General features: G+C 36.7%; 1 protein-coding gene and 1 pseudogene across 9 annotated transcripts in view; one reads left to right on the top strand and one right to left on the bottom strand.

The window, feature by feature from the left end:
* The window catches only part of ADD3 (adducin 3), a 131,544-nt gene extending 108,609 nt beyond the window's left edge, over nucleotides 1–22,935 (top strand). For 7 of the 9 annotated variants that reach the window (XM_012770932.3, XM_012770928.3, XM_012770961.2 and 4 more), the window contains 13 exons: nucleotides 1,540–1,678; nucleotides 6,301–6,452; nucleotides 7,382–7,462; nucleotides 8,292–8,441; nucleotides 8,927–9,070; nucleotides 9,184–9,282; nucleotides 10,273–10,455; nucleotides 12,233–12,490; nucleotides 13,783–13,902; nucleotides 14,352–14,438; nucleotides 17,950–18,073; nucleotides 19,671–19,766; nucleotides 20,695–22,935. In XM_012770932.3, coding sequence (XP_012626386.1) covers nucleotides 1,540–1,678; nucleotides 6,301–6,452; nucleotides 7,382–7,462; nucleotides 8,292–8,441; nucleotides 8,927–9,070; nucleotides 9,184–9,282; nucleotides 10,273–10,455; nucleotides 12,233–12,490; nucleotides 13,783–13,902; nucleotides 14,352–14,438; nucleotides 17,950–18,073; nucleotides 19,671–19,766; nucleotides 20,695–20,987 — 1,926 coding nt within the window. In that variant the 3' untranslated portion in view covers nucleotides 20,988–22,935. The remainder of the gene's footprint in view (nucleotides 1–1,539; nucleotides 1,679–6,300; nucleotides 6,453–7,381; nucleotides 7,463–8,291; nucleotides 8,442–8,926; nucleotides 9,071–9,183; nucleotides 9,283–10,272; nucleotides 10,456–12,232; nucleotides 12,491–13,782; nucleotides 13,903–14,351; nucleotides 14,439–17,949; nucleotides 18,074–19,670; nucleotides 19,767–20,694) is intronic. The other 2 variants (XM_012771022.3, XM_012771012.3) reach the window with 1 other exon arrangement.
* A 3,540-nt stretch (nucleotides 22,936–26,475) lies between these two features.
* On the bottom strand, nucleotides 26,476–26,628 carry LOC142875458 (small nuclear ribonucleoprotein G pseudogene; annotated as a pseudogene).
* Between the last annotated feature and the right edge of the window lie 875 nt (nucleotides 26,629–27,503).

Below are 27,503 nucleotides of genomic sequence, written 5' to 3'. Positions count from 1 at the left end.
AGAGTCTATTCAGCCCACCACTGCCACTGTGCTTTCTGTTTTACACTGTCTAGCAGGAGCTATAGGCTCACTGTTGACCCAGATGCCTGTGCAGGCTGCCATGGTGCATCAAGGAAGGATGAACTTCTTCTTGTACTAAACTCAATTAACATGTTTCATGGTGCCCCCATGGTTGAGCTGCCAAGATTAGCACCCAATTTGTTTAGTTTACATCAGACACTTCTAACCTATTCTGAGAGCAACACAAGCAGTGAGTCAGGAATGGTCCTAACATCTAACCACTCATAGCCTTGGAACTACATTTCTCCTTCCCATCATGGGCTCCTGTGCCATTATTTTTTTAAAAAGTCCCTGGACCTTTGGGTAATTCACCCATCCTCTAAGAAGGGACTCCAGGAGTTCTTATTCCCACTCATATGAGGAAGGCTACTGTCAGTAACTCAAAACATTCACCCTTTTAAGGGAGGTTTCCTCAGCAATCTCCAAGGTGATTATTCCTACCCTTCTTGGAGGCAGTGATTCCAAAATAGTTTTCTGCCTTCTCCCTCTTAGGTGAAGGGGGGGAAAAAAAAGAATTTAATTTCTGGCAGAGCATCTTGCTACACATGTAACTAATCTCAAATGGAAGAGCAAAGGTTAAGTGATTTATATTGCAAAAGCCTTCATCTTTAAAATAAATGAAGTAGACATGAGCAAGAAGAGAACAAATGATGAATTTAATGAAGTAAGTGTTGGCTGGATGTGAAGGAAAGCCAAAACCAGCTATTAATATTTCAACTAATGTGAAGGATTGCGAGAAGTTTCGGATCATGAATCATATTAATATCTCAAGGGTTATTGGAATAGAGGTGTCCCTTTAATGTTCAGGATTTTGATTTATGTAAACACTGTTTCTGCCTCTGCCCCACTCCCCCCAAAAAGTTACAGTTCAACCCAGAATAGGAACTTACGGAACCCAGAGTTGGAAAAAAAAGTGTCATTTCTTTAGCATAGTATTGCAGAAGGGGAGTAATTAGTCCTCAACTCTTCTTAGTTTGCTTTCAGAGTTTATGGAGCTAAGAAATTGCCATGGAAATCATAAAATGGAAACCATGATTATGTCTTAGTTGAAAACTTTCACTGTGAGTCACTTTGTATTCAGAGTGGTTCCTCATTTAAATAGGGACTCTGTCCTAACTTAGATGGAGGCTGCTAAGCAAGGACTGGGTCTCCTTTTGCAGCAGTTTACATTTGGTGTGAGTTGCATATTAAAAAGTTGTTTTTATCTAGACCTGTCTAGTGTAGATATTATAGTGTGTCATTTTCTTTGAAATTAAGAATGCCTAATGATTTTTCATCCCCCAAAGCAAGCTTCTTGCTGTTGCTTCCAATGTTTTGATTTTATTATTTTATCTTTTATATTTGTTTTTAAATAATATAGGTAAAAGCTATTCAAAAGAGGGGTGGGGGAAAGATTGATTGTATCAGAGCAAATTACATTTGGGTCGTTCTGCTCCAAGAGAGATAAATGTGCTCAGTGGTTATTTTTGTGTATTACAGGCCTTTCGGGAAGACCTGGAATGCCTTATTCAAGAACAGATGAAGAAGGGCCACAACCCAACTGGATTACTAGCATTGCAACAGATCGCAGATTACATCATGGCCAACTCTTTCTCGGGCTTTTCTTCACCTCCCCTCAGTATGTCAGTTTTGGAGAGTTTTAAAAATTATAATTTTATCTCTACTTTGGAATAACTCATACCTCTCTAGCAGCATATTCTGCTCACTTTCAGTCCTTGTATTATAGTATTAATACTTAGAGTAATAGTGTTAGAATTTCCTAATTTTTCATATCAACCAAGCATGTACTAGACTTTGTGAGGATTACAAAATAGTGCAAGACATGGTCCCGGGCCAGATGTGGAGGCATGTGCTGTAGTCCCAGCTACTTGGGAGGCTGAGGCAGGAAGATCATTTGAGCCCAGGAGTTTAAGGCACCTGAGCAACATAGCAAGACCCTGTCTCCGAAAATAACACATGGTCTCTACCTTAGATAAATGTGTATTTTAGTTGAAGAGACATACCATATATGCACAAAAATAATATGTTCTTATAAAAACTATACAGCTATATCTGCAAAATAACTATAGAGGAAAAAATTGCAAAGCAATTCATAAGAAATTGTCTAATAATCTTTTATAAGTTATAATATGTACAGTCACAGTTGGAATTGATTATTGGCTGAGATTATAGACTGAGAAAACCTTATGGAAGGAGACAGGCCTGAACTAACCAGGTTTTAAAGAATGGAGTAGTTAGAATGTGATGTAAAAGACGGGTTAGGACATTTTATTCATTTAGCAGATGTTTAGGAGAGCACCAATTTGGTGAGCTGAACACTGTAAGGATACCATGAATCATAAGGTCTTAAGCTCTGGTATTTTACATCTCAACTGTGAAATATGTACAGAAATCACTGCAATACGGGCAGATGCACAGAGAGCTGGAGAAAACTATCAGGTGCTGCCTCGGGCCAGACTTGAGACATTTTTTTTCCTGTTTTTTAATTTCTTTTGATCTTCCGTTCTCCCTCCTTTCCTTCCTGATTTTTGTTGTTGTTGTTGTTGTTGTTAGGGGTTTATAAATAGGATTTCATTAAATTCAAGTATTTCCCAAATAGAGGGAATAGATTAAAAAGAGAAATGATGGTGGAAACAGGTAAGATGAGGGTATATTTGTAGAACTGCAAGTTGGCAAATCAGTGAGAGTCTTGGTGTAAAAGCCTAGGGAGACTAGTTGGGTCTGATTGAAGAGGGCCTTCGCTGTTTGAGCAAGGAGGGCTGCTAGCATGGACAGTGAAAAAAACTTGTGAAGAAAGAGTTGATAGGTGATAACTTATAGGTGTTTTGTTTTGTTAGTGTGTGTGTGTGTGTGTGTGTGTGTGTGTGTGTGTGTGTGTGTGTGTGTGTTTGAGACAGGGTCTTGCTGTGTTGCCCAGGCTGGAATGCAGTGGCACAATCATAGTTCACTGCAACTTCATACTCCTGGGCCCAAGCAATTCTCCTACCTTAGCCTCCCAAGTACTGAAGACTACAGATGTGCACCACCATGCCAGCTAATCAGTGGTAATTTAAATGACTACCAGCAAAGGGAAAGAAACTAAAGTCAGATCAGTTAAAGAATCGTGATTCTTTCAACCTTGTGATATATAAGTACCTAAATTAGAGTAGTGGTTGTGGGTGTTAGAAGGAAGTGACCAATAAGAAAGGCATAGCCAAGGAAGTGTAGATAGAACCTAGTTAGCAGGTTTGATGTAGTAATGTGTTTGGCAAGGGGCAAAAATGTTGAGTTCCAAAATCAATGAGTTTTCTAGTTTGGGAGAAATATTCTATAACAAACATAAAAATTCAAAGGTTGAGCTAGTTTGATTTACTTTCTATAATATTGAGCATCTTTTATGTGCAAAGCACACTTTTAGGGACAGGGAATACAGTGATAAGACCAACAGGATTTCTTTTCTCATGTTCTTTTAGACGAAAAATGTACTAAAGAAATAAATAAAATGATCAGATAATAGGGAGTGCTATTCAGAGAATTACAGTATGGTGATGTGATAGAGAACAACTGGGTGGCTACTTTAGATCGGGTGATCAGAGAAAACCTCTCTGAGGAGGTGACATTTAGACTGAAATCTAATAGTAAGGAGTAAACTGTACCAAGATCAAGAGAAAGCATTCCAGGTCAAGGGAACTAGTACAAGTGCCAGATAAGGATAAGACGGCAGGAATGAGTTTAGCCTCTTCAAGGGACAAAAATAAAGATAATCATCTGGACCATGGCTTTGGAGGGGACAGTAGAGCAAAGATCAGAAACACAGGCAGAGACTAAATCATATTAAAATCTGGTTTTAATATGGCTGGATATAAATCATATCACAGCTGGGTTTGGAAGTCGGGATTTTATTCCTAACTTTGGGAAGCCATTTGAAGCAGGAGGATGACTTACAAAGACCACTATACGTTTTGCGTGAAGAATGAACTGGGAGATTTCATAATATTATTAACAAAAATAGGAAAGGTCTGGCAATGGAGATCTAGTTTGGCTTGGGAAATGGAGGAAGTTCAACTTTAGGCATGCTCGATTTGAGTTGCCAAGGCGTTGCAGCATTTGGAACAGCAGTCTGAGAGCTTAGGAGAGAGACTTGGCAGATGGACATAGAAAAGTATTACTCAAAGCTATGTATATTGATTAAATAATCATAGAAGAGAGTATAGGCAGAGAAGGAAAGAGCCCAAAGAGAAAATTTCAAAAGTTTGAAGAGGAAGACTAGTCAGGGAAGACAGAAATAATAAAAGAAGCTATCCTGTGAGTGTCCTAGATTCCATGGCAGCTACAGGAGATTTTGGCTGGCTGGCTGGCTGGAATGTACAAAGGCATGGCAGCAGGAAAGCCATATGCCAGTATTCAGAGGTCAGGAAGTAGAAATCAACCAGTTTGCCTGCAATTCTTGCGTTGTCAGAAGTGGAAGTTACAGTTGGAAGGTTAGAGGGAGAGTAGGAGTTAGGTTAATGGCTGACTCTAAAATTTTGTCAAAAATTATGCTATCTTGTATAGTTAACATGTTAAACAATTTCTTTGAATTAGTTTGAAACATTTCAAAATTAGAAGAGCTTACATTAAAATATTGATTTGGGCTTCTCTTTAAAAGTTTCTTACAGGGCATATATTCTCAGGTTAAAAGCAGTGCTTTAGAAAACTCACTCTGTTGGTTTTATGCAGCATAGATTTACAAAGGAAAGGGCTACAGGCAGGACAAGAATGAGAAGGCTAATTGCAGGAGTCCACATGTGAGTTAAGGCCTGAACTCAAGTATGGAAAATGAAGGACCTTGGCTGGGTGTGGTGGCTCACGCCTGTAATCCTAGCACTCTGGGAGGCTGAGGCGGGGAGGATCACTCAAAGTCAGGAGTTTGAAAGCAGCCTGAGCAAGAGCAAGACCCCATCTCTACTAAAAATAGAAAGAAATTAATTGGCCAACTAATAATATATAGAAAAAATGCGCCAGGCATGGTGGCGCATGCCTGTAGTCCCAGCTACTCAGGAAGCTGAGGCAGGAGGATCGCTTGAGCCCAGGAGTTTTAGGTTGCTGTGAGCTAGGCTGATGCCACAGCACTTTGGCCCAGACAACAGAGTAAGACTCTGTCTCAAAAAAAAGAAAAGAAAATGATGGACCTCGTGAAGAAAAGAATCGTGGAATGTGGTAACAAATTATATATGGTGGCCCAGGAAAGGTTAAGAGGTAAACATTACTTAGGGTTTGAGCCTGCAGGAATTATAATATCCATATTAGAAGAAAAGTAAGGAAAAGAGAAAAGATAAGAAATCAGGAGAGATAAGATGAAATCACTCTTAGACCCCTTAAATTTTTATGTTATTGTGTTGTAGATGGTTAGCAAGGCCAGGATGGAGAATGAGGATGAGGGGCTAGACACAGATAAACATTGGGGAGTCATCTACATGGAAATAACTTTGGGGAGGCTTGGAAATGTGTGATGTTGTTATAGGTAAATGTTGAATGAGAAAGGAACATAGTGGAGGACTGAGCTTTGGGAAAGAGCCAAAGTTGGGGGAAAGTGGGGGATAGAGAACTTACTGAAGAAGAAAAGAAGTAGATGGAATGGGAAGGAGAGATCCAGGATAGTATCACATGGGCCTGGAGAAGAATTCTAGGAAAAAAGCAATATAAATGGTATCAAGCTGCAAAGAGGTCAAGGAGAATGAAGACTGAGCAAAAGTTGAACTTGGTAACAATTGAACTTGGCAATTGGATCATTAGAGACCTTCAAGACTACTTTAAGATCTTCAAGAGGACAGAAGCCAGACTACTATTTGTATGGATTCTTTTCCATCTTAAGTGCTTTTTGTGTTTGAATAAAAGTTAAAAGAGATATTAGAAAAGTGGCTTTCTGTTGAGGGTTTTTCATAAAATTAGCAATAACCTCAGTATTTAATAACACTTTCATCTTTGGGGTCATGTAACCATTTCTTCCCAGTGGTGTGAGCCTTTGCTATAGTCACTCCCTAACCAAGTACTAGATGAAGCAAATTTTACCAAGCAATCAAAGATAGCCGACACTTATTTTTATTCTCAGTATACTTCTCTGAAAATGATAAGCTAATAAAACATTATATGGGCTGATAAATTTCAGACTATTATTTACAAGGCTAGGACACTCCCAGACACAGGCTCCGTCCTGGCAAATAATTTCCAGGTAAGGAGTTACTTGACTTGAATCTCTCTCCACGATTTTTTCTCCTTTAGGTCTTGGCATGGTCTCACCTATCAATGACCTTCCTGGTGCAGACACTTCCTCATATGTGAAGGGAGAAAAACTCACCCGTTGTAAACTTGCCAGCCTGTACAGACTTACGGACTTGTTTGGATGGGCACACCTGGCAAATACATACATCTCAGTGAGTTCTTTGGCTTTCAATTCCTATTTTATAAAATTCCAACCATAAGGCAACTGTACTGTTTCAGACTTATTCTCTGAACCTAGCATTGCTAGATCACAACCAAATGATGATTTAAACCTTTCCTCCAAGCTAGAGGCTACAACCCCCACATTCCTTTCCCTTTACTGTCTTTGTCGTTCCTTTCATTCAGACCAGTTGCAGAACCTATCCAGGAAGAAACCTTATGGCAGAATTGTCCCTCTCTGTGATAATTATATCTGAGCATCAATGGCGTTAAAAAGCATTTGAGGCAAGGAAGACAAGAGAGGGTCAAGGAAGTTTCCTGTCTGGCTTTTATTTTTTAAATATATTTTTTCCATTCACTATCCTTTTGTTTTCACTTTGCCACACTTGCAAGCAAAATGTTATTTGGAAGCAGAAATGTGTTAAGATACTATGTGATGGAAATGGCATAGATACATGATGCAGTCTACCAACAGTCTCTCTCCTTTCCCCCCAGCCATTCCTCAGTTTCCCTCTTTCATCTCCATCTTAATTCCTTCCTAGGAAGAGATTCTGTTCTCTTTGCCCATTTTCTCTTAATTTCCATGTTGTGAATTAAGGTTATAATCATTACCACATTGGATTAAATAATATTGGCATTTATTTTTCATGAATGTAGCTGACCCTAAGCAACCTTAGGACCTCAAAATAACACTTTAGATAAGTCCAGTAAATGAGAGACTAATGTTAGAATTTTTCAGTGCTTGGGTGTTAGGGGAATTTTTAAAGAAAGTTTCATGCTATAGTTCTTTAATTTTTTGCTTTATTTCTTCCCCTCTTTGTATCTTAAAGTTATACATTATAAATATATCTCTAGTCATGTTTAAACTGCAAAATATGAACACTTCATAGTAATTCCCTATTATTTTTTTTCTTTTTTCCAGGTAAGAATAAGTAAGGAGCAAGACCACATTATTATAATTCCCAGAGGCCTATCTTTTTCTGAAGCCACAGCCTCCAATTTGGTATAATTTTCATTCCTATGTTTCTTTTTCTGAGCTTTCTTGTGCTTTTCTGACAGTTTTTAGCTTTTAGCACAGAATGAAATAAGAAAAGGTATGGATGGAAAAACATTTACTAGTGAGCAGTTAGGGATTGGAAAATTATGTTAATTTTTAAGAAAAGCTATAGCATTCAAGAAAAACGGTAGTTGAGACTAATAAATGAGTTGGTCTTATAAGTTAACTTCTCCATGTTTTGAAAGGAATCTTTTGAATTTTCTCATACCTTGTACATTCTGGAATTTGTTGTTTTTTTAAAACACAAACACATACAAAGTCATTGTGTATTGTAGCTAGATTTAAACAACATTTAGTTGGCATGAGTATAGGACCTGACCTTCTAGCATTTTATCTTTTCCATGATTATACTCCTAGCCACTGTCATCAGCTTATACAGCAGCAAGAGCTACATTGGTTTTGGGTGCTACAATCTTAGCAAATGGAAATTTCCCAGCCAGTTCAATAAATGCCAGGCTTGTTCAAACTTCCAGTGAAGAACCTATCTTAGCAACTGTGCTTCTTGCTAAATACTAAGTTTTGTTGCATACTACCTGTTTTATAAATAAAGTTTTTTAGGAACAAAGCTAAACCCATTCTTTTGCAAATTGTTTATGGCTGCTTTTGTCCTATAGCAGCAGAGTTGAGTAATTGCAACAGAGGCCCACAAAATCTGAAATGCTTACTAGCCGGCCATTAGCAAAAAAGTTTGCCACCCCCTGCTTTAGCTTATGGAACACAGACAAACTTTGATACATGTGTACCAGTTAAATATGTCTCTCTGATTTGTTTCCAGGTGAAAGTCAATATAATAGGAGAAGTGGTTGACCAGGGAAGTACTAATTTGAAAATTGACCATACAGGATTCAGTCCCCATGCTGCAATCTATTCAACACGTCCTGATGTGAAGTGTGTGATACACATCCATACCCTTGAAACAGCAGCTGTAAGTCAATGAAGAACAAAATCAACAATGACTCTCGAAAATACATTATTTTCATGGCTTTCCCAACATGGTGCTTTACTATCTGCTTTCCTTCAGACCCTGCCATCCCAAATCACATTTGAAATATTAATCCTCTACATACCCAGAAAGCAAAAGGCCCTTGGGACCAAATGCTACCATTTTAGGAAACAACTGGAGAGATAGCATTTGGATTTTAAAACTAATCAGTTTAATAAGTGGGTCATTGAGTTTTTTGGAACAAAGTTTCTTTCATAATACTTAACACACACACAGCATTTAAATTGAGTTGTATCCCCTTAAGTCCTTTTGGGGGGGAGGGAGTGAGGAACTAAAGTGGGAAGTGGGCTGCGATGGTGAACACAGTGAATAGGCCAGTGCTTCCTGAGCTGACCAAAGAATCAGGTTTGTATGAAAATGTATTCGGTAACTAAATGTGTCATCTTGGTATGCACCCAACCAAATAGGTATCCTCCATGAAGTGTGGGATCCTTCCAATTTCTCAAGAGTCCCTTATCCTGGGAGATGTCGCCTATTACAACTACCAAGGATCTCTTGATGAACAGGAGGAGAGAATTCAACTGCAGAAAGTTCTTGGGCCAAGTTGTAAGGTATGTAGTAGAGTTTCTGTCCTAGGAGCTATTTTCATTGCTGCTGCTGTTGATGAAAACCGTGTGAGCTATGCCAGTTATTTAAAGTGACTGCTCTGGGGATTCTATTTTAGGTGCTGGTCCTCAGGAATCATGGTGTGGTAGCACTTGGAGAAACAGTGGAGGAGGCTTTTCATTATATTTTTAATGTGCAGATGGCCTGTGAGATTCAGGTAGGAGAAATTATTTCCCTTTTTTCATTGCTTTGTTATTTGCTTGTTTGGATTTTGTTTACTTATTTCCAAAGCTCTATTGGTTAAAGAGCTTTTTGTTTTGTCTTTTAAGAGAAGTTCTGCTCTACTTAAGTGAAAAGGGGTTGTCTACTCAGTTATCACTTGAATTGAAAAGGAATAGGAAAAGAAATGAAAATTTTCTCACACAAATCTAAGTGCCTTATAAACATCATTTTCCCCACAATACTACTTTTAAAGATAGTACACTTGCCCATTTCTGTTTTCACCCTATAGTGGTGGTGCTAATTGGGAAACAAAGACAGCCTCAAATCAGCAAGAATCAAATGTGTTGTTTCCACTTTTGTGAAAAGCTGAAGACTAGGGCCAGGAGTTTTATGGACTCACGTGGACGTGGTTTTCAACCATTCCACAGACTCATTCTTATAATAGGTTGGATATTTATTAACCACTGTCTTCCTCAGTGAGGCAGATATTTAAAGGCCCTGGGTTCACTCTTAAAGAAAATCAATCAGATTCTCTTGAAGCAATGGTAATAATCTTAATTTATTAGAAGAGCCATGAGAAAGGGAAGAAAATTTCTACCAACTTTAACTTGTCCTAATTACCAACTTCTTTTTTGCTTTAATGGTCCCTCCTCTTCTCAGATGGGGCTATGAAAAGCTTAATTAGATTAAGATAACGAGCTAATGACTTCTGCCTAAATATCCTTAAATTCAAAGTGTAGTGTTTCTATACTCCTTTAAAATTATAACTTTCAGCAAAAGTATTAGCCAGATAGCCATGGGAAAACTTCAAGAAGAGAACTTTAAAATTTGGCAAGAGATTTCAGTTGCTTGAAATATGTTAAAAGGTGTGGCTCTTTATGTGTTATGGATATTTGCCAAATTGAAATTGTGTCTTTTTCAAAGTAAAATACACATTACAGTCTTTACAGTTTTGTGTGTCTGTGTATTTTACCATTGGTTACAGGTGCAGGCATTAGCAGGGGCAGGTGGAGTAGACAATCTGCTTGTGCTGGACCTTCAGAAGTATAAAGCTTCTACTTACACTGTAGCAGCATCTGGAGGAGGAGGCGTGAATATGGGTTCCCATCAAAAATGGAAGGTTGGCGAGATTGAGTTTGAGGGGCTGATGAGAACTCTGGACAATCTGGTAGGTGAAACATTAAACATAAACTTGGCTTTCATGTCTTCAGAATCGAGAGCAGATGCTTTCATCTCCCTTTGGTTTTGGAACTTGCTTCTTATTCCCCCAGAAGCAGAGTTGGACCCTAGGAAGGCATTTTGGTGTGGTTTAACCACATTTTTAAGAATTAAACAGTGAACATGTAATATCATTCATCTTTTTTTTAAGAATATAATACATTGTTATTTACTATAGTCACCATATTATACAATGTATCTCTTGAACTTATTCCTCCTATGGAGCTGAAATTTTGTATCCTTTATGCAGTGTCTCCATACTCCTACCTCCTCTTAACCATCATTCTACTCTCTACTTTTAGTTCCATTTTTTTAGATTCTATATATAAATAAGATCATGTAGTATTTGTCTTTCTGTGCCTGGCTTATTTCAGTTATAATAATGTCCTCTAGGTTCATCCATGCTGTTGCACAGGACAGAATATCCTTCTTTTTAAAGGCTAAATAGTATTCCATTGTGTGTATATACCACATTTTCTTTATCCATTCATCCATTGATGGACTCTTAGGTTGATTCCATATCTTGGCCGTTGTGAATAATGCGGCAGTGAATATGGGGGTGCAGATATCCGTACGGATTTCATTTCCTTTGGTTATATACCCAGTAGTGGGATTGCTAGATCATATGTTACTACTATTTTTAATTTTATGAGGAACATACTAATTACACGCCCACCAACAATGTACAAGGATACCATTTTCTCCCTACATCCTATCCAACACTTAATTTTATCTTTTTTTTTTTTTTTTTTTTTTTTGAGACAGAGTCTCACTCTATTGTCCGGGCTAGAGTGCCATGGCTTCAGCCTAGCTCACAGCAACTTCAAACTCCTGGGCTCAAGCAGTCCTTCTGGTTCAGCCTCCCGAGTAGCTAGGACTACAGGCATGCCTGGCTAATTTTTTACATATATATTTTTAGCTGGCCAATTAATTTCTTTCTACTTTTTTAGTAGAAACAGGGTCTCGCTCTAGCTCAGGCTGGTCTCGAACTCCTGACCTCAAGCGATTTTCCCGCCTCAGCCTCCTAGAGTGTAGGATTACAGGCGTGAGCCACCATGACCAGCCACTTTTGTCTTTTTGATAATAGCAGTTCTGACAGGTGTGAGATGATATCCCATTTTTGTCCTAATTTGCATTTCCCTGATTAGTGATGTGTTAAGCCTTTTTTTCATATACTTGCTGGCCATTTGTATATTTTTTGAGAAATGTCTGTTCAGATTCTTTGCCCAGTTTTTAATCAGGTTGTTTTCTTGCTATTTATTTGTTTGAGTCCTTATGTATTTTGGATATTAACCCCTTATCAGATGTATGGTTTGGCAAATGTCATCTTATGTTAGATTTTACCCTCTTCCATGAAGGGTCAGAAGGCAGATTGCCATTAGACCCAGGAACAAAGACTTAAATGACCACTGAGATTTGGTTCCCCAAAACAGTTTTATAAGTAGAAAAAATGTTTCTAGTCAGCAGTTTAGAAATTACCTCTGTTAGGAACAGTTGTGTGAGTGGAAATTGCAGTGTCAGCCAAAATCAGTTTTAACCAGATTTTGAAATTTTCTTGACTTTAACTCTAGTGTTATGTGGAGATTGTGGGGTTTGGGAGGATATTTTCCCCCTTATTTGTTTTTCAACAAAGATGTCTTTTTGAGTCATTTGTTTAAAGAATTAGAATCCAAATGCTGTGTTGGTACAGGTTTGATTGCTTCAAATGTGGTTTTTCCGTCCCTTAGGGGTATAGAACAGGCTATGCTTACAGGCATCCTCTCATTCGAGAAAAGCCAAGGCACAAGAGTGATGTGGAAATCCCAGCAACTGTGACTGCTTTTTCCTTCGAAGATGACACAGTGCCACTCTCTCCTCTCAAATACATGGCCCAGAGGCAGCAGCGTGAAAAAACAAGATGGCTGAACTCTCCGAACACCTACATGAAAGTGAATGTGCCTGAGGAGTCTCGGAATGGGGAAACCAGTCCCAGGACCAAAATCACAGTATGCCAGCATTTTACATAGTTTGCCTTTACTAAATATTGGGCAAGTAGAATATAAGAAAAATATTACTATCATTTATTTACCAGGTTTTAACTTTTTGCAAGACACTGTTCTAAACGTGAATTATCTCATTTATTTCTCCTAATATGAAATGATGCTGTTTTTGTTCCTATTTTATAGATGGAAAAAACAAGGCAAAAGGGGCTTATTTTTTTTTAATGGTAAAGTCAGGATTTGAATGCAGACAGTTTGACTCTGGTGCCCAGTTCTTACCCACTACATGATACTACTTTGTAGTTTATACTGAGCCAATAAATTAGAACTATAAAGTTACCAACACCTAATTGTGCCAAAGTTGTGTGAATTCCTATACACAGCTACCCTTAGGTGTGAGATCTTGTAGGTAGAGAGATAAGTTATTTTATCTTTTTCAGAATTTTGCTTCACATTTGGTTTAGTTTTGGAATGCTTACCATCAAATATTCTCTAAATACTCAAAATTAGTTCCTCCTATCATATAAATCAATGGCATTCAATATGGAAATGCCTAGGCATCAAAGTATTTTTTTCATAGTCTGTAAGATTTCTTATCTCCCAGTAAAAGAACATAATTCAACTCAGAAGTTTCCCAGAATTCATTTTATTGGCAGAGATTGATGGTCAGTCATCATTAATCTTGATAAATAATAACTTTCTTTAAGGATTATAAAATGGGATAAATGAGAAGAATTATATAAGCTCCTTCCAATCCTGTGATTCTGTTATGCTGTGTACTATCAGATTATCCCCATTATAAAATGCTGATTAGGGGTTTGGCCTTTTGTGTCAGCCAAAAATGAAAGTGAAGTCTAGAAAACTAACTCTTAAGAGATTCCTTGAGTCTTATTGATGACTACTTGGCCATCATCATCTGATGAAACTTCAGTGCAGGAGACAGAACTCTGAATGTGAGTTAATGGGCGATCAGGCTCTCTGTGCTCACAATAGTTCTCAGCATCATATTTTCAGTTGCCAAAAGGAGAAAGTTTAGTGTATAATTGAGTATTCATGTGAATAGTAATGGCATTTTAATTTTTTTTTAAAGTGAGTGCCTACTATGAACCTTTTTCTAACTAGTATGAGATGTGAACTAATTGACCACTAAGATATTATTTAGGAAAATTCTTTAAAAGATTGGCAATAGGTATCCCCCCCTTGAGACTATAAATATCTAGCTATAGGTATAACTATGAAGCACCTATTAATATTTCCTGAACACAAAACTTCATTCTAGACAATTTTTGATTCTTTAGTGGATGAAAGCAGAGGACTCCTCTAAAGTCAGCAGTGGAACACCTATCAAAATTGAAGATCCAAATCAGTTTGTTCCTTTAAACACCAACCCGAGCGAGGTACTAGAAAAGAGAAATAAGGTAAGACAGGGTCTTATGTGGCCAGGGGAGACATTTTTCTTTTGTTTTATGTTTAAATCACTAGTGATTGAGTCTGATTAATACTGAACTTAGTTTGAATACAGAAGAATTTGGAATTTAATTCAATATAATTTTAGCTTGTATTGAATGCCTCCAGTTCTGTGCTAGTCATTAGTGAACAGGCTACATGGGGAAGAAATATTAAACTACTTCTGCCTTAATGAGCCCTAGTATTGGGGGAAATGCAGTTCTCTAGCAATGTAAGACAATAGAAAATCACGTGCCATAAAGAGTGAAGACTAATGTGAGTTGTTAAGATGGTCTTTTTCTTGGTAGAAATTGAAGAGACTCTTACTCTGGAGTGGTCAAATAATAAGCTTTTAGGAAAAGAGAAAGCAAAGGTCATCTGTATAGTTGCCCCAAAGAACTTGTTTTGTTTTTCAATTCAGATTCGGGAACAAAACCGATATGACTTGAAAACAGCAGGACCACAGTCTCAGTTGCTCGCTGGAATTGTTGTGGATAAGCCTCCTTCTGTAAGTCCATGAAGCAATATGGTCTTTGTTTTTGATCTACCACGTTAATTTATTTGCTCTTTAAATATGAATATTTTTACTAAGGTTAATATAATCACAAGTTAAAAAGTCAATTCATAAGACTTAATATACTACCTTCATTTCCCAATTTCCAGAGGCAAGGACTTTCTGTTCTTTCAATTGCCTCTAGCATTTATCTTGATGCTTCTAAAGAGTATCTTTATTCTGCTGTTCTTGCTCTATCAGTTTTAGACTTTCACTGTATTTTATCAGATCTGTGTCATCTATTGTAAGATGTACCATTATTTTATGTATCACTAAAAGAAAATAAAAAATGCTTACCAATTATAATTGTAGGAAGCTATAAGTTATAAGACAATTCCCAATTACAGAGATGGGAAAATGTGGGGGGAAAGTGCATCTTAGAATTAATGAAACATAGAGTAACAACTTTTATGGAAGATGAGGATTTAATCTTTTTACACAGGGCTTCCTTTTTTTCCCCTCCACATTCTCCCAGTAAAGTTATATCACAGTTTATTTTTTTGTTAAATCAGCTTTCAGTGTTTATATTAGTATTAGTATTATTATACATGTTTGCTGCTGAGCCAGGTAGTATTAATATTTCCTTTCTTATATAATTTTCCCCCCACTCTTGAGTTAATAATTGCCTCCCATTTTTATTTGCTTAGCATTTTGAGTACATTACCTTAGTTCCTCCCAAACTTTTCAACAGAATTACAAATTCCCTCTTAATATTATTTTACATAGGGTCAAAGGCTACAGGTAATCTTTCCATTCCAGCCCCCAATTATTCTGGTCCAAATGTGGACTTCTTGTTCTCAGGCTGCATAGGCTCATTCTCAGGATTCCTGTGCTTCTTATCTATGTTGTATCCTCTGTTTCCTAAATCTTATGTCTTCTGATTTCTTATTTTGGCCATCATAGAACACATCCTCAAATAGCTCTCTGAGAAAGGATATGTAGGAAGTAACAGTTTGAAATGCCTTTATTCTACCTTCAAATGTGCATATAATTGGTATAGAATTCTAGTTTGGAAATAATTTTTCTCCCAAACATGAAAAGTATCACTCTTTTGTCCCCTAACTCCTTTATTTTTTTATTTTTATTTTTTATTTTGAGGCAAGGTCTCGCTGTGTTGCCATGGGTAGATGGTGTCATTATAACTCACTGTAACCTCAAACTCCTGGGCTTAAGCAATCCTCTTGCCTCAGCCTCCTGAGTAGCTGGGACTACAGATGTGTGGCAACACATACAGCTAATTTTTCTGTCTTTTGTATAGACAGGGTCTCGCTCTTGCTCAGGCTGATCACAAACTCTTAGTCTCAAATGGTCCTCCTGCATTGGCCTCCCAGAGTGCTAGGATTGCAGGCATGAGCCACCATGCCTGGCCTGGCCTCTGACTTTTATTGTTGCAGTAAGATGACATCATGATTACTGAACCTGATAGGATCTTTTTTTTTCTTTTAGACCTTTTCTACATCCCTACTGTTCTGAAATTTTATGATTGTATACTCTGGAGTAGATCTCTTTTCAGTCTCTGTTCTTAGCAATTAGTAGCCCTTAGCATTAATAGCAGATTGCAAAGTCATATCCTTCAGTTCTTGGAATTTTTTTAAAAGTATTTCTTCAATAGGTTCCCCTCACCACTACCAATTTCTCTCTTTTTCTTGTCAGTATATCCTATTAGTTTGGATGCTTAGCATCTTTGAGCCTTTGATTTTTTTTCTTTTTCTCCTACTTTGCATGTCTTTGTCTTTTTTTTTTATCCTGCTTTCCAGAAGATTTCTTAGTTTTATTTTCCACTTTTTTTAAAAAAAGAGTTCTTACTCCCTGTTTCACGGATAAATTTTCTCTTGTTGCTCTAAGGGAATCGATTTTAAATTTTCTTCAGCCTTTGTTTTCTTCTGAGTTCCCTTTTTCTTGTTGATTCTGGTCTTCCTCCTTCACTTTGGAAGCTTTCCTCAAGTGTCTGGTAATTTGTGGCAGTCTGTTTACATTAAAGAATGAAACACTAAAAGCTGATCAGAAGCTCTGGGTTGTCCAGAGTTTGGGGACTGGTGAGCTGCTCTGCAGGGTGGCTGGATGTGGACCAGGCTGCTTCTCTGGGGAATCCCCAAACATTGCCATCTGTGGTTCTTTTATCTGGGACCATTTAATTTATCCAGAGAAGAATGCTTCAGTCAGTTTCCTACTGTGGTTCTGAGAGCTGCAGCTGTGTTTTATGTCCCTTAGCTTTTTTCTACAGATTAATAAGCCTCTGATCTTCTGTGTTGGGAGAGAGGTAAATGCTTGGCTATGTGGAGTAGGATGGGAACCTGGGAATCTGTTTCTTATTCATACTTTTAACTTGTCTCCCTATTTTCAGCTTTTCCTCACCATCATTTTCTGTGATACCTGATGCCTCTAGTTTCAGAGCCTTATCAGACCTCTTCAGGGTGAATTAGCATGCTTCTTATTTGCATCCTTTTCTGCAAGACTAATGCTTCAACTTTTTAAGCTCTGCTACTTACTCTTCCACTTGCTTTCCATCTTCCATAAATGTGTTAACACTTCTCATCTTCTGTCTCCTCTCCCATTCTTTTGTCCTTAAAAGTTTATTGTTGGTTGGCCATGGTGGCTCACGCCTGTAATCCTAGCACTCTGGGAGGCCGAGGTAGGTGGATTGCTCGAGGTCAGGAGTTCGAAACCAGCCTGAGCTAGAGTGAGACGCCGTCTCTACCATAAATAGAAAGAAATTAATTGGCCAACTAATATATGTAGAAAAAATTAGCCGGGCATGGTGGTGCATGCCTGTAGTCCCAGCTACTTGGGAGGCTGAGGCAGCAGGATTGCTTGAGCCCAGGAATTTGAGGTTGCTGTGAGCTAGGCTGACACCATGGCACTCACTCTAGCCTGGGCAACAAAGCGAGACTGTCTCAAAAAAAAAAAAAAAGTTTATTGTCATTCTTTTACTATCATTTTGGTAGGATTTGGGGAGGAATCAAAAATAAATGCATGTGTTCCATCTGCCAGGTGTAACTGAAAGTCTTATTAATTCTTTTCCTAGAGAAAACAGCTACAAGTTTATTTTCATAACAAATTTAAAGAAGTTCTTTTGGTACATCTTCATTTATCTAAACCTTTTTTACAAAGGATTTTGAAATGGGGCGATTCTTGTTTTTTCAATATATTTCTCAGTTATGTAAAGTTTATTAGAGCTTGGCTTGATTGTTTGTTTGTTTTTAAAAGATTATTAAACTTTACCTATACAGGCTTATTGAGGAAACATCACTGGCAATTTTAGTCCTTTGGATAGTAGTCTTAAGAGCATTAATCTGGTAAGAGTAGTTTAAACAAAGTATGTTGCCTCGTCATTTCTTATGATCATTGTGAAGTAGGGTTTCACATTTATGCATTTACACTCATGTGTGTATATGAGTGTGCATATGTAGATAGATAGTAAAACTCTTGGTAATAAATCGATTTTTTTTCTTTCTTTCTTTGTAAGACCATGCAATTTGATGATGATGATCATGGCCCACCAGCTCCTCCCAACCCATTCAGTCATCTCACGGAAGGAGAACTTGAAGAATATAAGAAGACAATCGAACGTAAACAACAAGGCCTAGAAGGTTAGTTAATTTTTATATAAAGTCTAGGATAACCACATGGATAACACCCCAAGTTGGATGATAGAAGGCAGTCAATGTTTTTTTTTTAATTTTAAAAAATGTTTCTTTTTCCATCAGTTCTATTTCATCTATCCCAGTCCTTTACCCGAATATATGTGGAGCTGAAATGCATAGAACTACCATAGACCATGTAGCTTAACATGTAGAGAAAGCTGTTCTTCCTCAGAAAGGAATCTCAGTGCTAGATATTTTATAATAAAATCTTCTATAAAGGGAAATCTTCAGATGAGTAAAGAATTACTAGCCAAAGTAGATATATTAATAAATATAAACATTTCATAGTACGTGGCTTTTCAAATCTTATTTTTAGATAATTATAGATTCATAAGTTTATGGTTTTATTGCTTTGTAAAATATCTGTTCCTTGGTGTCAATATTGTCACTTAACAATCAAAATTTAAAACTGCTAGAGTTTTGATGTGGCTTTCCTTACCCATATGGACACTCTAATGAGGTTGGATTTTTCTGACTTTGGAACACTTAGTAAGTAGATTTTTAGGATTATATTTAAGAATTGTTAATGAAAACATCCTAGCAAATTGATTACTAGCTTCCTTTCTAGAATAAGATTCTTTTTAACAGGAGTTCTCCATCTTGGGTCTTTGGATAAGCTTCAAACAGTCTGTGTGCCACCTGAAAAATACATGCTTAATTATACACTATATACATTTGGGGAAAGGGGGTTCAGGGTAGGGAGAAGTATGTGACCTCAAAAGAGGGTAAAAGCTTGTGCTTCAGAGCATCCACAGTATGCAGTTGAAAATTTTACCCAATGCTAAACAAGCCAATAGTTAAAGAACTATTGCCATGTTAGAGATCATGTAGGAAAAACAAATGATATCTTGATCATCCAAGGAAAGGTTTTTGTCAGTGTGTCACAAAAGGGAGTCATCCTGAGTCATTAAGATAATTACACTAAACGTTCTAAGTGGTATTGTTGAATTTGTTTATTCTAACATAAGGTTGGGAGCTTTCTCTTTTTTATATATTTTGTAAAATGTCCCTCTTATTCTCTTATTTTTTGAAAGCCTAAAGATGCCAGGTAACAAATATATATATAACTTTATAGTTTCTTCCACATTCATTATGACCTTCTCAATTAGCTCAGTACTATTGCTCTGACAGAAATCACTATTGGATATTGTTCAAAAATTCAGCGAAGCATTCTGCCTCATTAACGTAGCCTCTTTGGTGAGGCTTTATATTGTTTTCATCTGGCTGCTCAGTCTGTTTTGGTTTTCTAACACCATAAAAGCTAAATGCACACATATTATTTGCCTGGGCTGCCAGTTTAGCTGTGCTTCCTTTGTAACCCTGTATGTAAAAGTACTATTAGCAGCTGGAAATTTTAACACATTAACTTCCTCTCAATGCACAATTATTGATATATGGGATAACCGTTAGCATGCACAACTCATTGCTGAAGAATTTAGCATCTCTCTGTATGGAGGCATTTGATGTATGCACTAACCTCCCTAAAATCTTATGCTGCTTTGTTTTGTTTTGCATGGCTTTTAACTAAACTCTTATCCAACAGATGCTGAGCAGGAATTACTCTCAGATGACGCTTCATCTGTTTCACAAATTCAGTCTCAAACTCAGTCACCGCAAAATGTCCCTGAAAAATTGGAAGGTATTCAATATAATTTCCCATAGCATTCACTGAGTCAGTCTTGAGTCTGTCCCTCTGTCATTTGTTTTCATGTAAGGAAGTTGAACACCTGATCAAAGTAAGTTTGCCATGGATTTTTCAAGTCTATCAATAATTTATATTATTAAATGTGGTGTTACTTCTGTTCATCATTTATATTGATTTACCTTATTCTGGGTTTTAGCCAGGCATAATGGCTCGTACCTATAATCCCAGCACTTTGGGAAGTGGAGGCAGGAGGACCACTTGAGGCCAGGAAGTTGAGACCAACCTGGGCAATATTGTGAGACCCTGTCTCTGCGAAAAATAAAAGAATTAGCCAGGCATGGTACCTCATGCCTGTAGTCCCAGCTACTTGGGAGACTGATGTGGGAGGATCGGAGGATCACTTGGGCTAAGGAGTTTGAGGCTACAATGAGTTATGGTTGCACCACTGCACTTCAGGCTGGGTAACAGAGCAAGACCCTATCTTTATTTAAAAAAAAAAAAAAAAATCTAGGTTTTGGCAACCCCATAGCTCCTAAGAATTTGTGGAATTAAAATTGATTTGTCATGCGTCTTCCAATCAGCAGCATGAAATCCTTTGCAGTTTTGATAGCCAAACGACCCCCAAACTAAAGAAAAATATGTTGTCTTTTTCATGTATACTGATGTGATTTACAACGAAACTGTAATGTCATCAAACTGGAATTACCTAGCTTTTACTTTTTAATAATTTTGTTCCTTTCCCCTTTATATCATTTAAGAAAAATAGCTTCATACTAATAGATCCATCATTTGTTAAAATAATGATCTATCTTCATTGGAATTAAAGTAATGCCTTAGTACATTGCTAAAACATTTCAGTTTTTAAAATAAAGCAAAAATGTTAACTATGTAAAATAACCCAAAAAACCCTCCCCTTTTGTAGAAAACCATGAGCTGTTTTCCAAGAGCTTCATCTCCATGGAAGTGCCTGTCATGGTAGTAAATGGCAAAGATGATATGCATGACGTTGAAGATGAGCTTGCTAAGCGTGTGAGTAGGTTAACTACAAGCACGACCATAGAAAACGTCGAGATTACCATTAAGTCTCCAGAAAAAATTGAAGAAATCCTGTCACCTGAAGGCTCACCTTCAAAATCACCATCCAAGAAAAAGAAGAAGTTCCGCACTCCTTCTTTTCTGAAAAAAAACAAGAAAAAGGAGAAAGTTGAAGCCTAAATAAAGTCTTTTTATAATTATTATTATTACAATGTGACATTGCACATTTAAATACCACATTTAAGTTGATATTAATGCAGTGGTAGATCAGATTGGGGGTATGTAGCAAACTGGACTTTAAGAACTGGAAAGAGGTTTTACTAAAAGAAAAACATATTATGAAAAAAAGCCTTTTCATCTCTCATTTTATATGTCCAAAAAATGACTTTGAATTTTTAAACAATTGCTAGATTTAATTAACTCTGCCCTCATGAAGTATGTTATAATCACCACAAACAGATATCTGTCTGAATTACTTCAGGCCTTCTCCATAATATCTGTTAGAAAAAAATTGCCAGTGAACAAGTGAGAATTTTTATTTCTCAACATTTGTTTCACTTGGTAATCAGATTATAATTTTTTATCATAATTTTTGACTGTATCTTTTGGGTCCCCATTGTTTCAATGGGCATTAACAGAATGCTTTAAAAGCTTCTAAGACAAGAATCTATAGCATTAGTATACACTGGCACATAATTTTTTTTAAAGTTTTAAGAAAAGATTCGTTTGGAATTTTATTCACAGTATAAAATTTCCTCACCTGAAGTAACCTTGTTTGCCAAAAAAAGCTGTTTTAGTAAACTATAATTTTTGAAAACTTCCTTTTTTTATTAGTTTAGAAAGCCCCTTATTTTTCAACAAAGGGGATTTTGTACACATAACATGGGTTATTTAGTTTAACTCTGGCAAAAACAATTTTTGTATGTTAAGATGTTTGTATACCATTCAGTATAAAGTGTCCTATGCATATTAGCCAATCATTTAACAGTAGAGCATATTTAAGTCTGCTTGGTACTGAGTATACTTAAATATAATTCAAGAATCCAGGGACTTGGTATCAAAAGGGGATTAGAGCATTAAAGGTACATCTAGATTCGTATTTGAATCATATACTTTATTTTTCTTAGTATTGCTAATGAATAAAGAAAATCTCTTAAGGTAACCAAATGAAAACGAATGAAAGGGAAAGTGAAAAGGGAACAAAAGGTGGAATGTGAAAAGAAGAATTCTAGTTTGATTACAACTGATAGGCACACTATAGTGTGATTTATTCGAAACATGTCCCAAATTTTTAAAATTCTGTTTTTCTGCCAGAATCAATGACTTTCTTAGTTGATATTTGCATTTTAAAAGGGTCATTTCCTTCTAACTTGTGTTATCTTTAGAGGGCATCACTAGAAGAAATCAGTGGGTCTAATCCTACGAATAAGAAAAAACTACCACTTCTTCATTTTTACAGATTTTTAAAAAAGAATCTTCTCAGTTAATTTTCTCTCTAATGTAAATACAAATTTAAACCTAGGCATAATATAGGCTTTTCCCTCTTCACCCAAGTCATGTCATAAATCAATGTAAAATCGATAATCCAAAATGATCCATGGGTAAAAATAACCCGGAGCGTTTCTGGAGGGTGAGTTGGCATGCAACAGTGACATTGATTACAGTGTGTCCTGAGGCTGGTTCTGTTTGACTGTGTATGACCATGCAAAGTTGAAACGGAGCCTGGAAATGTCATTCTAGATCTCAAACTAACTACTGGAATTAGTGTTTTAATCTCTTAGTGGAAACTTTCAGTTGCTTAACTCTGTATTTGAGGATTTTTTTTTACGTTCTACATCATTTATGTTGTACTACAATGTATGTAGAAACAGTAACCTGTGAACTATGCTTTTCCATAACTTTTTAAAAATATATATATCTAAATGAATGCAATGTGCATAAATATTTTTTAAACGCAACAGTGAACTATTGCACCTTTTGCTAATGCCTCTATTTACTTGCTTTGGCATAAAGAATGAGCCAATGAACCTCTGTGTCCTGTGGAAAAATGTATAAATGTTATCTGATATTGCTCTTAGATGTAATGCTAATTAATGTTAAATCACAAATAAACCGTATTTTAAATATATGGCTTTGATATCATGAGGTTTCCGTTCAGGGATGGGTACTTAGCCTCTGACTTTGTGGTCTGTTGAGTTTTATACTTAAGTGAAACTTTGCCGTAAGATGAACTCCTGAATAAGGAATGTCCTGATAAATATATTTTCAAATTAGTTGTTTCAGCTCATATTGGAGGAGATATTCCCTCAGAGACCTAGTTTTTATCTTAATAAAGTATGGTGGCCTTAGGATTCCTGTATTCTCAATTCTGTTTAGATCTATCAATGTAGAAAATAGAAGATTTTAAAGAACATTTCCCCTCTCTTTTTGTTTTATGAATAGCAATGTAACAGTAAAGAAACTAGCAGAAAGAATAAAAAATAGTTCAGTTTCAACACATTAGCATTTTTAAAACTTTTATTCCCTTCCAGTTGTAATATGTGTTTTCTGTATATTAATAATCATGGTGTGAATCATGGAATAACCATCCCAGAAGATTTTCAAACTAAGTCTCTCACATGAATAATTTATTGTGATTATTTTTCCACTTTGTCCTAAAACTAGAGTATAAGAGGAAGAAATCATGTTAATTGGGGGTTCTGGTTAATCGAAGTTTTTGCTGTAATTATCCATTATAAAAATGAAGGGTTTGGGCAGAGAAGAATAGGTTCATAGTGTTGGGCATATTTAATTATTACCTTGGCTTCTAAATAACCCTGTGGTGAGAAATTGCTGTTTTAGAAGATATTCATTTCAAAATTCCCTTTCATAAACCAACAAAGATGATCATCTTCAGTTCTACTTAAGAATCAATATAGCACGAAAGGTAGTTGCCTTTGCCTTTCCTCGGTTGATCGATATTCAGCCGGAATGGAGAAATAGAACTGAATGGATAAAATTGTGACAGCATTTGTTTCTCTTAACATTAGATTAAAAAAAAAAAAAACATGGAAAACACACAAAGGCAGACTGATTATTTTTTAAACTCAAGGATGATGTATACCCATATCCAATTTGCAATCTTGGCCAAACTGGGATTTTAAAAAAAGAACAGTCTTTTTGTGGCCACTAGAGGGTGCAATAGACCTAGCAATCCAATATTTCCAGTCGCTGCACACAACTTCCCCCCTTTCTTAGGCTGTAAGCACCATGTTTGTTGTGAAACACTCAGAACTTGGAAGAGAAGACATTTTCTTTGTTGTTTATAATTCTCCTCACTAGCCTCTTCTCAACTTTGTTGTCTTAGCAGGTCCCACTACAGATTTCACCAGCAGTGACTTCATGCTCGTGGAGAACACATTGAGAATTTTTGAGGTGTGGTCTCAGAAAGAAGCTATGATAGGAAGTAACTCCTCAGAGGAGTCTGCATGCCTGTGAGTGGTGATATAATGCCTCCTTCAATAATTGACTTTTTTTGACTAAGGAGCTAATGGATAATACCTATCTCTTTTTTTGATGCCTTCTGTGCACCAAAGATTATGCTAAGTGCTTTTCATATATTACCTCATTTGGCCTCCTCAGCGTCCCAGCAGAGTAGATGATATAACATTATCCCTGTTTTGGAGATAGTGAAGCTAAGGTTTGTAGAAGATGAAAAGGAGGTGGTAGAATTTCACCCATAGAGATTCAGACTTCTAAAATTACTAGTGCCATCTGTGTGCCCTACCCAGTGTGGCTCTAGGGTACGTTTTTGTGGTTTTAGAGAGAGAGGCAGTTCCCTTAGTTTGGACTGTAAGTCCAGCCATGGTGAACTCATGTTGTGATAATAAGTAGATTTGGTATAAAACTTGGACTTTTGATTTGGAAGGGTTTCCCCCCCAAAAAACATCACCCCAAGAATGAACAAATTGATGAATACCTGAAAACCGGGATTGACCTATGGTGATAGCATCCTTTACTGTAAAGAACCAGCTCTTGAATCTTCACCATGACACCTGGAAGACAAGGTATCTATACCTTTGCTGAAGATGCAACAAAGACTTGGGAAGAAGCCCTTCATATTTTTTTCTTCTTCTTTTTGATTTCCAACATTGGAAGCAGGAAAGACATTCTAAGGAAAGTCTTTTAAAAACCTGAAAAGGTGGCTCAGTCTAGTTATAAAAGTCATCTTAAAGATCAGAAATAATACTGTATCTACTTATAATTTTATTTAAATGAATGTACTTAGAAATGGCATTTCTTGGAGAAAAGCCTAATGTATATACTGGAGATCAGAACAAGAATAAGCCTTTTGGGGAATTTTTGATAGGAAAAAACTGAATTTGCAAACTCAAGTTTTCAAGGGGGTTTATTTCTAAGATGTGACCAGTAGGGGGCAATGCTGGGCCCAAGTCCAAATTTAGTGTTTAGTTAATTGAGGGAACTTCTTCAAAATGTCTTTGAGCTTGGATTTAGAACTGTATTTTAATTATGCGTTACTAGTTGTAGTCTTAAGTTGAGGAAAGTTTATAAATATCAAATTAGTTCATTTGCTCCTTACAGCTAAGTTGCTGTGATCTGACTTAATGAAGAATCTATGCTTCAGGGAGGTTATGTTTGCCTAACATACAGCTCATGGGGACTAAGCCAGGAGTCAAGCAAAGGTCTTCAATGTCTGCAATTTGTGCTTTTTCACTATATCACACTTTCCCTTAGAAACTATTGGATCATAACCTAGGAATAGGTAAATATACATTTTCTAAGATTTCCTGCAAATTGATGTTTAGAACGTTATCATGGGACTAGTTTAGAGAAACACATTGCAAGACCAAGCCTGTATATTATTTATAATTGTTCTTCTTAAAATTTTATGTTGTTAGATGCTCTGAGTCTTTTGAGTATTCTCTGAAGTTAAGATGCTGATTTTTTTTTTTTTTTTTTTTTTTTTTTTTGAGTCGGAGTCTCACTCTATTGCCTGGGCTAGAGTGCCGTGGCATCAGCCTGGCTCACAGCAACCTCAAACTCCTGAGCTCAAGCAATCCTTTTGCCTCAGCTTCCTGAGTAGCTGAGACTACAGGCACGCGCCACCATGCCCAGATATTTTTTTCTATATATATTTTTTTAGTTGGCCACTTAATTTCTTTTTATTTTTAGTAGAGACGGGGTCTCACTCTTGCTCAGGCTGGTTTCGAACTCCTGACCTTGAGCGATCTTCCCGCCTCAGCCTTCCAGAGTGCTAGAATTATAGGCGTGAGCCACTGCTCCCAGCCTGATCTTTTTAATTTTTTTTTAATTGACAAATAACGTATGTATTCACGGAATACATAGTGATATTTCAGTACATATAAGGATGCTGATTACTGTTGGAATCTACAGTTTAAATGCCATTTATACCTTAAGTGAAAAATTGGCACATTTGATATTCCTTATGTAACAAAAAGTTATATGTTCTATCTAGGAAAAAAATAGAGATGAATAGAAATCCAGCCCACAATTATTTCTTTTTATTTAACAAGTTTAATAATGAAAATACATGACCTGATTTTCATATCATAATAAAACAGGCCCTTTGAGGGAGAACATGGATTTCTCTGCTGAACAGCCAATCTTCATACTTGTCCAAGACTTCCTACATGATGATACTATTTCCTCACATTACCACCATTCCCGTATTCTTCTGTGGCCTACTAGTTGCCATCTCCAAACGTTCATCTATCACAAGATTCATAAAGAAATCAAATCCCCAAGTTATTTCTTGGACACATCTGCCACCATTTAATTTCATTGATAACTTCTTGACCATACTTTTTTTTCAACTCAGGAGGGTGAGCCTTGCTCACAGTGTCTACTAGGAGGGCTCAGAGATGCCTGGAAACTGAATTTGTGGCCTCCCTTCCACTCGCAGGCCCGGCCCACAATTATTTTTAAGGCCTATATAATTTCTGGTTGGGTAAGTCTCGATACTGAAACTATGGTGATTAAGCTTTCGTTTCTAGATTTTATTCCTGTACAAACTACATTTGGTTTTTGTCATTCTCCAGGGCCACCCTTGACTTTGCTTATGATGGTAAGAAAATCCCTTATTTTCAGTTCCAGATAACTCCCATCACTAGACAGAATACTAGTTCTTTGCTAAATGCCATGCCTTATAATCAAGATTGTTGATTTTGTTAATCGAATTTGGATGTACACTAGTGAATATTAAATTTCTAAGAAATCATTTTAAGATTTTTAAAATGTTGAAAGGGCAAATTATGTAGTGCAAACTTGTAGCACCAGATGAAATGACTTATAGGCAACATTTTTCTTCATTGTTTGTCAATTTATGTTAGACTCCATCCCTCAAAAAGCCTGTAAATATATGACCCCTGTAGAAAGACCACTTTGGAGTGTTAACTAATTGGGCTTATTATACCAAACAATACCCCTTAAGATTGATATTTAGACTTGAACTTTAAAAGAGAAAGAAAAAACCTTGGATTTTCCAAAGCATTGTAACAGATACCCTAACAGATGGGGATGGAAATAAGGAAGTGGTATAGTTATAAAATGCAGTAGTTAAGAGGTAGACTCTTCTGTGGATTTCCCTCCGGTACTCGACTTTTCTTTTTTAAAAAAGAAAGTAGTGACAATCCCAGCCTGGGCCTGGAGCTACAGTGCTGCTAGACCCATTTTGAT

This window comes from Microcebus murinus, chromosome 14 (genome assembly GCF_040939455.1).
Source record: "Microcebus murinus isolate Inina chromosome 14, M.murinus_Inina_mat1.0, whole genome shotgun sequence".
NCBI classification, from domain to species: Eukaryota; Metazoa; Chordata; class Mammalia; order Primates; family Cheirogaleidae; genus Microcebus; species Microcebus murinus.
Note: the sequence above shows the minus strand (reverse complement) of the source record. Positions and strands in the feature narration are given on the sequence as shown.